Genomic DNA, 13,000 nt, shown 5'->3' with positions numbered 1-13,000 from the left:
CAAAATTCTTGTGGGAGGAGATTGCTCATACATTGATTTATTTGGTGACATGTACAGTCGCACTCACTATGACCTGCACCGCTCATTAGTATTCACAGCTTTATATGAACTTTGTCTGGCACCCGGGGTTAAAGACCAAGTGCGCATTAGGAGAACGACGGCCTAATGAATCAAGCCTTTTCCTAACGTATATGCCATAGTCATTGTTTTGACGATATAATCGTCTGAATTCTAATGAGCCGTGTAGGTCATAGTGAGCGCGACTGTACATCCATGCATCGGCGGAAGGTATTTCAGGACCCCTTTAATGTAAACGGTGCAGTGATTTATCCCGAACAGGTGACTAATATTCTTTAAACGGTGAAAAGTAACAGTCTACGCATTACAAAGCTATTTCGCCACGATTGACCCCCGGGTAGGCCTGATCACCTTGAACTTAAAATGGTCGAACCTTATATGCACCACGGTTATTCTAATGCTGTTCCGTTTAAGAGCAAAGCTGTTTACCTTCAGCCCCGGTATGCCTGCCCCGCATGCATTCGGAGGGGAGTTATTCAAGCCGGGAAATGTCCGCTAACAGAAATAGTGGAACAGAGAGAGAGGCCCCAGCGAGAAGGACGAGGCGTTTCCTAGCACGAGGCGTTCCATAGCACGAACTTGAACTCGTACCGTGAAGTGGCCGTCGACACCAGTACAGCACAGATTAAGGGTACGGAAAAACGCGGCCAAACGAGCGAACAGACTCGACAGAGTTGCCCATCGTTGTCGACAGCGCAATTACACGGCGGTAGAAACTCAAACTTCGCGCAATCCGGGAACCAATGCGCTTCAGCGATTTTTGATGCGTAGCATTCTTTGCCGAGTACCCCCACAGCCAGGACCGTGTAACACCCTGCATTTCCATAATATTGTAGATTTCGCGAGTGTTCAACCTGTAATCGTTAAACGGAGATAACTAGTCAAATAAAATTTCGAAAAATTAAAAACGAAGAAAAAATATAAAAAATTATGGGAAATGGTGTACCCTATAACGCCCTGCATTTACACAATAATGCAGATTTCGCAAAAGTTCCACCTGTAATCGTTATAATGGGGTAAAAGGAGATAGTTGGTCGAACGAAATTTTGAAAACTAAGAAATAAGAGACATTTTTAAAAATTACGGAAAATGGCGAACTGCATTTCCCAAACAATGCAGAATTCGCAGAGGTTCCACCTGTAACCGTTATAATAGCGTAAATTTGGATAATTGGTCGAACAAAATTTGGAAAAATAAAAAATCAAAATAAAAAATATATACAAAATGGCGAACCGTGTAACGCCCTACATTTCCACAACAATACAGATTTGGCTTGAGTAACACCTGAAATCGTTTTAATAGCGTAAATTGAGATAATTGATCGGACAGAATTTAGACACACACAAAAAAAATTGGCTTTAAAGAACTCACGCTCAAGACAAACGGCATAAGAATGCTACGCGTAAGTCAACAATATAAAGATTTTATTCATGCATGCATTCATTCATTCATTCTGAATTTCTGCAGATTTTTTTTTACTTCAGTTGTGGCGACATGACTGTTAGTACACAAGACGGCAGTGTACAAATTACAAGCATGCTTATATCCCATATGAGGGATGCTTGAAGAGAGCCCAAACGAATAATACCCATGAGACACAGAGAAAACAGCCCTGTCGGTACCACGCCTAATGTTACTCAATGCATGTGAAGCTTATACTGACTCAATCTCGTAATTAGTATTCGCTTTGAGCGCCCTTATATATAAACATCGCGTTTAAAAAAAACGTGAGCCTGTGTGGTATCGATTGCATAACCGATATTAGTGAATTAACATTAGCCTTGTCAGTGACCCCAACTCTGTATGAGCGCCTCCAGGCACGAAATTCAGCATATCTGTCCAGCGCGAAGCGAACAACATTTTGCCACTGCGACTACAACAGTTTTATCCGTAATCAGTGTAACGAGACAATGCGGATTAAAGAAATACTTTATGGAAAGAACGCGACGTAATTTATCCTAATGTTGTGTAGGTACTATAGAGTTACGCGTGTTGTTCGCAAACATATGATTTCCATCGTTGCGATTTAGCACGAACGTGGGCTCCCTCGCCCCCCCCCCCCCCCCTCCCCCCTCCCCCGCCCCAAAAAAAGTGCGGAGGGAAACGGTGGTGGTTTTCAAAAACTGGTTAACCCAGCCGTACGTTCTCAGAGAACAAAATTTCTCAAGGTCAGCAAAAACCATTTCGAACGGCTAACCATCGTGTAATTTGATAGAAAGCAGGTGGAGAACAACCACAGTCAAATCTTTTTTTTTTCGACACCATGTGCAGACACATTTAGGAAAGCTGTGATACGCGAGAGATTCACGGCTCTGTTGAACTACGATTACAGAAACACATGACACAACGAAATCAATAAAACTTAGTACGGCTGGAAATCAATCACATACGTTTATGAGAAAATGTAATGAAATAATAGTTGCATGTGGTTTCTTCCTCAGTTAATTAATTATTAACGTTGATACCGCCAACCATGCGGGCAAGGACGAGGGGAACAAAAGTTTGACTATCATTGAAGACACCAAACACTTCAAACACTGCGTGCGTAATAATACAGAAAATATAACAAAAAACTGCGCTGGTAGCCAAGCGTAACTGAAGAATTGCTTCTGTTGATCCAAAATAGTGGCGACATAGTTCGAGTAAATTTTCTCAACAGAGCATATCACGTGTTGGTGAAAAAACAAGAAAGGTAGTAAAGGACATGGTAGCAAGTGGTTTTGTGCGCCGACTAAAATTTAGCTGAACCTTTTCACGAAACACAAGGTACAGAAATGTAACGCGCAGGAGTTATTCCCTTATCATCCTAGCTTCTCTAGCCACACTCCTAAGTGCTGCTGTGGCGTCCAACAGCAAGTGCATACCTAGATGATGTTGATAAATTCTTTTATTAGGAAGGGGAGGACCGAAGGTCGCTGGAGGGTGAAGAGGAGGAATAGGGAGGGAGGTAGATGCCCACTAAATCGCGCTCGCCAGGCCTAGATAACGCAAGTTATACACCTAAGGAAATGGTACGTGCCTACCATCACTCCTCTCTCCCCACATTGTCCCTCTTCCACTGAAGCTGGCCTACGGCATCTACTTTGGTTCATGACTGGAACTGCGCACAACTGGACAGTGCGTAGTTCCAGTCATGAACCATTTTCAAGTAGGCTGGCTTCCCACTTTGCTTCAGTTCATTTGGTTCTGCCCAAATTCACTCGCTAAATCAACCACACGGCATACATTACTTGTGTACCACCTAAGCATATATAAAGAGAAAAAAGAAATTACAACGAAAAACCGTAACGATAGGTTATAAGGAAACTGCACTCACGTTACACGAGTCATGCTACTCCTCTTCTTACCGAGGTACTCCTTGACGCAGAGGAACACTTCCTCGTCATCCGGTGGTGTCCTACAGGTAGGTGCACTTGTTATCACACCAGCATCAAGACCTAAATTGATAACTCACTGCCTACCAAAGCCTCGTGGTTTGCTAAGGTTGTTAAGGTTGTTAAGGCTCGTGGTTTGCTAAGTTTGCTAAGGTTGTTACTCACAAATGCTGGAAAAGCCTCTAATAAAACCAGTATGTTTACCAAAGCGATGACATTTCTCGTGTCGTGTCAAGGGACCATAGCAGACATGTGGGACTCGCCCAATATTTCTTTTGGTTTGTTTTTACCCAACTGCGCGAGGACCCAACTTTTTGTTTTACCTGTGTACTTTCTGGCTGACTGACTCGCAAAATAACTAAGATCAAGTTCCAAGTGTAGTTCGTCAGAATGTGAAAACAGGGATATTTCAGTGAACCGACGAGCTCAATTCCAAACGCAGTTTACCTCTTAAAGTCATTTAAAACAGCCCCCGAGTTTTAAAACATTGCATAGTATTCAATAATACGGTTCTTGGTCATACTGGTCCTACCCGTGACCTTCGTCGTCTTCTACAAGTGCGCTGGCTTCCCAACCGCTCCATTTGTCTAAACAGTCCGTCCGGTTGTCCACCACACACGTAGGATTAATGTCAACGCTTGTCTTGTTTCTTATCACTGTGCAGCGCCTGTTTGCGCGGTCAGTTCATAACGCGCTTAGTGTAATGTGTGTTTAAACATTTGGACCTGTTAGGGTCTGTTGTCGACAGCTTTGTTCAGCGCGAATGGCGGACTAACAGGAGGGAGACGAACGAGCACAAGCGCTGTACTCGTTTCTCTCTGTTCGGTTTGACTGCTTTTTGCTCCAAACGAAGACCTAGACCACAATGAACAGCAATCATGCTCTATTATAACTTTTTGCTGAGCAGCTAACACAGTGACGATTGTAATCACGTTGCTGTAACGTCTATTGTAACGTGCATTGTAATATTGTATGCTGTAACGGATATTGTAGTAATTATGTTCCTGCTGAGAAAAGTTGAGAATCCTCTAAGCTGGAAACTTTCAGGTGGTTAGGTTTTATAGATAGGGTCGGGCCTGTAGGCTGTACTTTTCGTCTGTTTGTAATGCAAGCACGATTCGTGTAGTGTATGGTTCTGCCTACCTCCAGAGGAAGCTATAGTAGAGGGTACACCAAGAGGCGGCATACGATACGGCGACCACAGGCGCCATGACGATAAGCCAGCCCCCGAAGCTCATGTCCCCCGTCGACACATCGAGCCTGCAGAAAAGACGGGAGATTTGTGATGAATAAATACTCGGCAGTGTGCAGTTTATGGCCCTTGAAAAAAATTATTGGGGAAAGGGGGTGCTAACGGATCATATTTTACAGATTTATCAACCTCCCACGATGATTCTTATTTCTATGGAGTTGAATTGCGGTACTTTTGTTTTGCGGGGCACTAGTTATGCTTCATGCTATGCTGAGAAACATAAAGGAAAAGATAGACCGACGTTTGTGGCCGTAACGAATAGGGTTTTACCAAATACAGTGGAACCATGTTAATACGTTTTTCACCGGACCGGAAAAAGAAAGCGTAACAGCCGGGAAAACGTAAGAGTGAGGAACGCCACGAAGATGGGCCGGCGTCTAACTGCCGTCGTTAAATCCCCCCTATCTAGAGCTCCATTGTTGCCAACTTGGTTTCCGCCCGTTCGCCAAATGTAGCGGTCTTTTTTGCATTTTCTATGTGCACATTTAGTGTTACCTAGCGCAATTAGGACGGGCGTGAAGTCACGTTAGTCGTCGTAAAATAACTGTACTACTCGTTTGCTGTCACCCTACTCGTGAAGGTCGACAACAAAATCGGGCTTCGTGAAATCGCCGTACCACTCGCTCGCCGTTCCGACCGCCTGTATGGGTGGTGAGAAAGCGGAGAGTGTAGAAGGGTGGTGTAGAAGGACTGGAGCAAGTGACGGTATGGGTGGTGTAGAAAGCGCCAGAGTGGCATGGAAGGAGCAGCAGACGACGCGCCGAGATGGGGCTCAACGCTACGGCAGCGCCACCGCCTGGTCGGCGGCAGCACCGGCCCGTGCCGCAGTACTGGAGGGCCGCGCTCTTTGCCAACTGACCTAATCTAAAAACGCTGCACGGCACCATTACGACAGTGCGGTGGTGCTAACATCACGCACTTCCGCCGTTCCGAAGTGAAACTTCTGTTGTAAGGTCAGTGATGATCGTGATAGCACTTTCGACAAATGGCCTTCTAGTGACGGCCTCTTCAACTCGCCTGCGGCTTCTTGTAGCCAGTTCAGTAAGAAAGCCTGGCCAAGACTCATAAAAAGCCAAAATGGCGGTGCCCAAGCGGCTTCGGAGTGTCAGGTTGCGACGCATTAAACGGGAACGGGCCCACAGTTGAGACGTTACAACGGGGTTCGCAATACATTATATACTATGGGAGTTACGCCGGGACCGATGGCACACAACGTAACAGCCAGGAAAACGCAACAGTAAGGAACGTAACAGCGGGGTTCTACTATACATCAAAGTTACTATACCAATATCAAAACCTAATATTATTTTCGGACACCTAAACTTAATACATTACGGGCGGTTTTTTTTTCTCTAGTGAACATGGTATGCTTAAGGGAAATCCCAGGCATTACGGATTTTGTGTGGCTTAAGTTTCAAGTACATCGGTCAATTCAAAGCTTTAAAGAAACAAATAATGAGAAAAAGCTTCAGATTTTCGTGGGCACGCTTTTCGGCGCCTTGTGGAGACCAACTGTTACACAGAAACAGAGGACTTGTACGGATTAACGTCCGGATGAAGAGCCAGAGGTGCTTTCAAAGTTAGGCTGTTTAGCGAGAATTGCTGTTTTCGTCCTATTTACAGAGGTCATGCGAAGCCCTTAAAATGTGGACGCAATGTCGTGGAAGAACCAAACGCAACATACGCTGAAATTTTCAGCGAATGGTGAGTTTGTTATCAGTGCTCATCAAGAAACGATAAACATGCGTTTTGAAGAATTCCGCTTCCCCAGAGAGGTACTCTTATCGCCCTTCTTTTCATGACTCGTTGGCACTCAAGATTTTTTGCGGGCGTTTAGTAATGTGCCCGGTATCTTCAGCATAACGCATCACTTGGAGTACGCATGTGTTGTGTACCTTTCTTTAGAGCGTGCTAACAGCTCATAATAATCCCACGCCGGATTTCGTTTTCGTGGCATGGATGAGCACCGAAAACTTGTCCAGCATAGTTATACTGATCCACCATTTCAAGTATTTCATCACCCACGCTAAGGGTGAGACTTTGTGCGTGTCTGTTAAACATTGCATACGATTTCTTCATATTCATCTCAAATGATGTTAGAGATCTTTCTCAAAGCAGCTCCTCAAGGATTTTTGTCTGCTGTTATCCCGATTCCCCGAACAAGATTATGCCGCACGTAAAACTCAAGTAGCTCAAGTACTCCCCATTCACGCGCATTATTCGCTTCTCCCATTCCAGTTTCCTGAATACGTCCTCGAGGGAGGCTGTAAACAAATTTGGAGGGAGAGAGAATATTCTTGCCTCACTTCCGTCCTGATCGAATTTTTTTAAGCCTTTGGGAAGGATTATCGTGCCCGTGCATTTTTTGTAAGGATATGTCTTCCAAGAGTCTTATTTGTGTCCCCTCTATTTCCTGGTCCTTCACTGCTTACAGTACTGCAGTAATGTCTGCAGAGTGGAACGGTTTTTCGTAATCTATTGATGCCGCGCAAAATGGTTTACTATATTCCCCGCGCATTTCTTTATTAGTCTAGTGACCACATGAATGTGATCAATCGCTGACAGGCATTTTCTGAATGCAGCCAGTTCTGTCGGTTGTTCGACATATAGGATGTCACCCGTACGATTAATTAATACATTCGTGATTAACCCGTGTAGAACAGAGAGTTGATGAACGAGAGCTGATGGGTCTGTAGTTCATACGATCTCTTAAATGCTCCATCGTGTGGAACAGAATTATGTTGGAATTTAGGGCTTTTTTTTATTAGCATTCTCACTTTCTTACATATTGCAAACTAAAGGAACAGGAACAAAAGTTGCCAAACTGCACCTGTCAGGGTTCCAGAGCTAGTCTAGGCATCTGGGCTGAGCTAGACTAGGCTATAGCTATAGGCTAGGCTAGGTCTGGGCTATGGGTACTTCTCAAGTTCTGCGGCAATATGAGAATAGTTTGGCGAGCTTTTCTAGTGTAATGTTTCCCCCACCTTTTAGTACCTCCATGGTTATTTTGATGTCGCCTGCAGCTTGTTGTCTCTTCATCATGGTAATAAGGTAAAAAGTTGGCCGTGTATCTGCGTGGTTCACAGCTAATGTCTTCGAAAGAATGTCATTTTCTGCCATCCCTGCAACGTAGCTCTTTTTCCTTTCCTCTCTTCCCCAATACCACCTTTCCCGTTCTTACTCCTCCATCTCTACCTCTAATGATAAATTCAATGCAGCTTTGTTCACTTTAATTCAACCTCCCTGCTTTAAAATTGCTCGCGCATCATATCTTGGGACTCTACTTTCTATTGTTCATGAAACAGATGGAACCGACTTTTGTTTTTGCGTTTTCTTTTACCTCGCTCCTCTTCGACGCCGTTGATCACTGGTTGTTCTTTTTGAATTTGCTATCGTAAAACCCAGGCCAACGTGTATTCTTAATTACATGAACGGTGGTAGTTTCGGTTAAGTGCTCATATTTTGTTTTATATATGCCTGAGGTTCAATTTGAACCGGATAATGTGAACAGGTACAAGGCTTGGCAGCAGCTTGTGCAGTTTAATACGGTCTTTCCTTTACATACAGTGTTCAAAGCATTCTTTCCCCCGTTTTTCTTTTTCGGCGGGGCGGTTGATCTGAGTGACATACAGATATAATTTCGCGTTTAGGTGTCCCAAAGAAGGCTGTCATCTTTAAAAGAAGCATTGAATTTTTGCAGCGGAATTATGGTCCATGTTCGTCTCAGAATACGTCGGCATGCGGACATTGTATGGGAGAACAACTGAAAGTTAATGCTTGTTTAGGTAGTAACTCGAAGCCGTTCCACTGCATGTAGTTCAATTGTTTTGTCCAGATGCTTATTAGGTTGTTATTGAGGTGGTATCAATCCCAACTTTTACCGGCCACACGTGGAACGTAACCCACTCCAAGGTCACAGGGCAATGGTGTGCGGTGACAAGCGTGTAAAGAAACGTTTAGTTTCAAAGTTGTGGCTTAACCAAGCAGTTGAGTGAGTGCTTCATTGAATAGCGAACTCTGAATACGATAACAGAAAGTCCGCTACTGAGAAAAAAAAAAGCGCCGAACCCTTTCAGTCCTGAATTTTTTATGTCTAGTAAACAAAATTGTGTCTTTTCTTTATAATTGGGATCCTATCAGCTTACAAACGAAAACTTAAGCTTGTGGTGCAAGTAACTAGAGATTTAGAGGCACTAAATCTAATAAGGGCACTAGGGAATTAAAATTTTAAAACCCAAGAAAAAACTTTTTTTGCTTGTTTTCCTAATTTAGATCAGTGAGCCCATACACGAAAAATAAAGCTGATATTAAAAGTATTTTTCGAGTCACAGTATAATCAAACTAGGACTTCGGTCCCTGGGGTTACCCCGGTGTCAGTTTGGTCCTAATTACAATGCCTTCCTCTCTCTAACGTTCAGCTTTAACAAAAGACGAGCAATGGTGACATGTATCGAAAGAAGACATCCTTGAAGAACTACTTCACAGAAAACTAGCTGTTTTGGTTTTGTTCTGAAATTTTTAGAAGTATTTTAGTTAATGTCCTAAATATAAAACACCAGGACCGAAAGGGTTATTGGGTCTCCCAAATATGATTTTATGAATGAAAGAATGAATGAATGACTATTTTATCGTAATGCTTACAAAGACAGTACGACGGACGATTTGGGAAAAAGTTGCTCGCAGGCAACTTGACCAGCCCAAAAGCCAGGTAGACACACAGGGCAGCAAGACAGGGGGACGAGAAAAAAAATCGGAGAAGAAAAAGAGAAAAGCAGTAAAAATAAAAATTCAAACAAGAAATCACCAGTACAGTGTAATCAAAACAAATTGACATCTTTGTCACCCGCCGTGGTGGCTCAGTGGCTAAGGCGTTGCGCTGCTGAGCACGAGGTCGCGGGTTCGATTCCCGGCCGCGGCGGCGGCTTTTCTGGTGGAGGCGAAAAGCAAAACCGCCCGTGTGTACGAGATTTCGGCGCACGTTAAAGATCCCCAGGTGGTCAAAATTAATCCGGAGCCCTCCTCTACGGCGCGCCTCATCGCCTGCGTTGCGTCGGCGCGTTAAACCCCACAATCAATCAATCAATGACATCTTTGTCACCACAGAAATAGAATACAAACAAGAATAACCAGTATATTGTAGTTAAAAAAATGTACACCTTTGTCACCACATAGCAACAGAAAAAACGTGGGAGAAATAAGATTTCAAAGAGATACCTAGGAAGAAAATGGCTAGATACCTAGGAAGATGGCTAGAAAAAACCGCGCAGAAAACTGGGACGCAGTAGAAAGACAATCGCAAACGCTACGTATACTGCGTCCGCGTTTTCTGAGCTCTTTTTACTAGCAATTAGTACCCAACTAGCTTACATTTAATCCTTAGTTACAGTTTTTATGATCGCACGATGTGTGGAATAATTATTTGGTCAAGGACGCTTTGGCATACACCCGAAGCAAATTAGGGCCTCCGTTGCACTGTACTATCTGGCTATGGCGTACAGATTGTTAGCCTCTGCTGATTAGGAGTACCACGTGGCTTCCCGGATAATTATAAGTTGATTGCGCGCGGTGGGGTTTGTGAAGGACGGACAGTCATCAAAGGCGGACGCCGCTGTGCTGTCCAAAGTCGGGATACCTCTGAAGTATCAATGCCGCTGAATGAGGGAGTCATTGATAAGTTTCAACTACGTATGAAAGGCGCAGCTTTCTGGTTAATCAGCATATCTTTCAGTACTGACTACTCCGCAATTATTGAGTGTGATGTACAGCATTGAAGCACAGCTGTTTTTGAAGGGGAACGCTTGCTTTGTGCGCACTTTCTAGTTTAGGGGATTGATTAGTCAGGTTCCAAGGTCGCTGAAGATATCAGCCAGTACTATATATGAGCGGTAACATTTGAAGACGAATTGAATAAAAACTCATTGAGAGTTGGGTCCAGTTGTTTTCATTGTTTGTATTCAAGTGGACTCCTTATATATGCGAAATACCTGTTTCTGCAATAGCTTTACGAAGTTCCTGAATGGTCAGCCTTTTTAGATATTTTTCTGTGGATGCGAATGAGGATAATAAGCACAGCTGGAAAGTCGTGGTCACGTAGTAGCGACAGTGACAACCGGTTTCGTGTCGCCACGACATACACTGATCGCAACTTGCTACCGCCAAGCTACAGCACGTGCCGTAGAACGTCTAGCGCTATGACACGACTCGCGCTTAAAATACGCACAAAGCCTCCGGAGATTCGAGGACGTCAAAACGTGTATGACAACCTTTAAAACCTAGCTTAATTAAGCTCCGATGTAAAATATCCACGTTGCATCCGAGCACAATCAAGGAGGAAAAGCAAGAGTAGGGGGAGTATAGGAGCAGGACGGAGAGGATTGGATTGGTTTGTCAGAGAGGGAGGGGGTATGGCAAGTTCGACCATAAAAAATTGGCCGCGTATCTGCTCCTTTCGTTGCAAATGCCGTCAAAAGACGATAGTCTTTATCGGCTTTTGCGAAGTAAGTGCCTCCCTTCGCTTTACCGCTCACCTCCCATGTTGTTCCTCTTGCGTCGCGCTCCTCCCAAAGTAAAGACCCCAAATGTTTGCTTAAATCATTTTAAATTTCCCGCGTTCCACTGCTCCAAACCGGGTGTCTCGATGCCAGCGCTGCCGTACAGCGAAGACGCGCGTTAATCGAGGCACCCTACTTCAACGTTTATAGAACCGCGTTTCCCTACTCCACGTGCGTTGCAAGTAGAACGTGGAAACTATCTAGTGGAACCTTGCGTAACTGTTGCCGGTTGATTTCTTAAAATGGCGCCAGAAGCTATAGTGGCGCGGGCGACAGCAGGCGACGGCGGAGTGAATTCTTTTTCTGCAGTTGATGAAGTATTTAATTTCGCAAAAGTCAAGCATTTTTTAATTTTTATAAAGGAACACCGCAAATATCACTTCTGTATTGATTTGTTGTCTCATATTTGCGTAATGTCTGGTTCTTCTTCAACAATGTTGGTAAGTATGAACATTACACCGGACATAGACGGGTAGATTTAGCTGTGACTATATAAGACTATTGCTCAGGCATTGTTTTGTTTTGGCCGGGTGGCTGAATCGAGTCACAGACAGACAGACGGACAGACAGACATACAGACAGACCAAAATTTCTGGGTTTAAGTAGCCCAAGAAAGACTATCGTATTTAAAAAATGTAAGAAAACTTCCCCAGTGGTTGTGAAGAGATTCGTGGAATGCGAGCGATGAAGAGTGTTACGATCTCCGCACTGGCATTGCGACGACCGTCTGCAGTATTATCGGGTTCAATCACCCAATCCTACCGTCGTCCGGGTTTTCGCCGGTCCCCCGACCCCCCCCCCCCCCTTCCCCCTCCCCCATCGGCGGGTAGCTACTGGGCTTCGTGCGCAAGGACGCGGGAGCGACTGACTCTGCTGCTGGACACAAGCCGCTTTCCGCGGCTTCACGGTAACCCAAGCGCCCGCCGGCAAGGCAAGTCACAATAAGCGAGGCTGTTGCAGGGAGGGATGGACAAAGGCGAGCAGCACCAGGGTGTCGAACTGGAAATTTTCCGGGTTCGGTTCGGGTTCGGGTTAAAGCCTTTCGGGTTCGGTTCGGGTTCGGTTCCGGAGCATGATTTCGTTCCGGTTCGAACCGGTTCAAAGGTGTTCAAACGGGTTCGGAGAAGAAAAAAAAGCAGGCGCGTTTTTTTTCTGTTCTTTTTTTGTGCTCGGTTTTTATTTGCTTGTCAAGTCGGTATGAAAAAAAAAAGCCATAATGTAGCTTTATTTGTGCAAATGTTTTGTATTGGCCAAATTAAAGCGACCCTGGAACACTTTTTCACTTTTTTTCTAAATCTTGAGTGCTTGCAGGAAGTATTCAACCAAGACATCGAGTACTTAGATTAGGGGGTCGCAAAGCGCCTCAGCCAAAATTGCTCCTCTGTCCCCCTCAGATAACTTAGAAACTTGCTTAAAATATTTTCACTTGCCGCTCTTGCGTGCATCTACCGCTGGAATGACGTCATTACAGCGGGGTAGCGGCTAATTGCCTGCTTTCCTTAAGTTGCGACTTTAAAAAAAAAAAAAAAAAGCCACGAAAGCGAAGCAAAACGGAAGGCGTATCTGCTGTGACGAGAAAATCACCGACTGCTGTTCTGTGCCGACAAAAGCTATAGCTTTTGCAGTGCTTCCAGATGCGAAGAAAAGAGTGAAAGTGTGGATCGAAAGTCTCGAAAAGTTTCTTTAAATCTACAATCTACTGCAAAATGTTTTCTATGGTAGGTCCATGATTACAACATAAACTG

General features: G+C 44.4%; 1 protein-coding gene across 1 annotated transcript in view; it reads right to left on the bottom strand.

The window, feature by feature from the left end:
* Positions 1 to 13,000, bottom strand: part of LOC144170945 (sodium-dependent low-affinity dicarboxylate transporter 1-like) — a 50,355-nt gene that overhangs the window by 21,568 nt on the left and 15,787 nt on the right. The window contains exons 2-3 of the mRNA XM_077700941.1: positions 4,596 to 4,712; positions 3,395 to 3,475 (exon numbers count right to left, since the gene is read on the bottom strand). Coding sequence (XP_077557067.1) covers positions 3,395 to 3,475; positions 4,596 to 4,712 — 198 coding nt within the window. The remainder of the gene's footprint in view (positions 1 to 3,394; positions 3,476 to 4,595; positions 4,713 to 13,000) is intronic.

The sequence above is a fragment of the Haemaphysalis longicornis genome, unplaced genomic scaffold (genome assembly GCF_048455015.1).
Source record: "Haemaphysalis longicornis isolate Haplotype H1 unplaced genomic scaffold, Haemaphysalis longicornis Haplotype H1 scaffold_2, whole genome shotgun sequence".
Lineage (NCBI taxonomy): Eukaryota > Metazoa > Arthropoda > Arachnida > Ixodida > Ixodidae > Haemaphysalis > Haemaphysalis longicornis.
The sequence above is the reverse complement of the archived record's forward strand: the minus strand, read 5'-3'. Positions and strand labels throughout refer to the sequence as shown.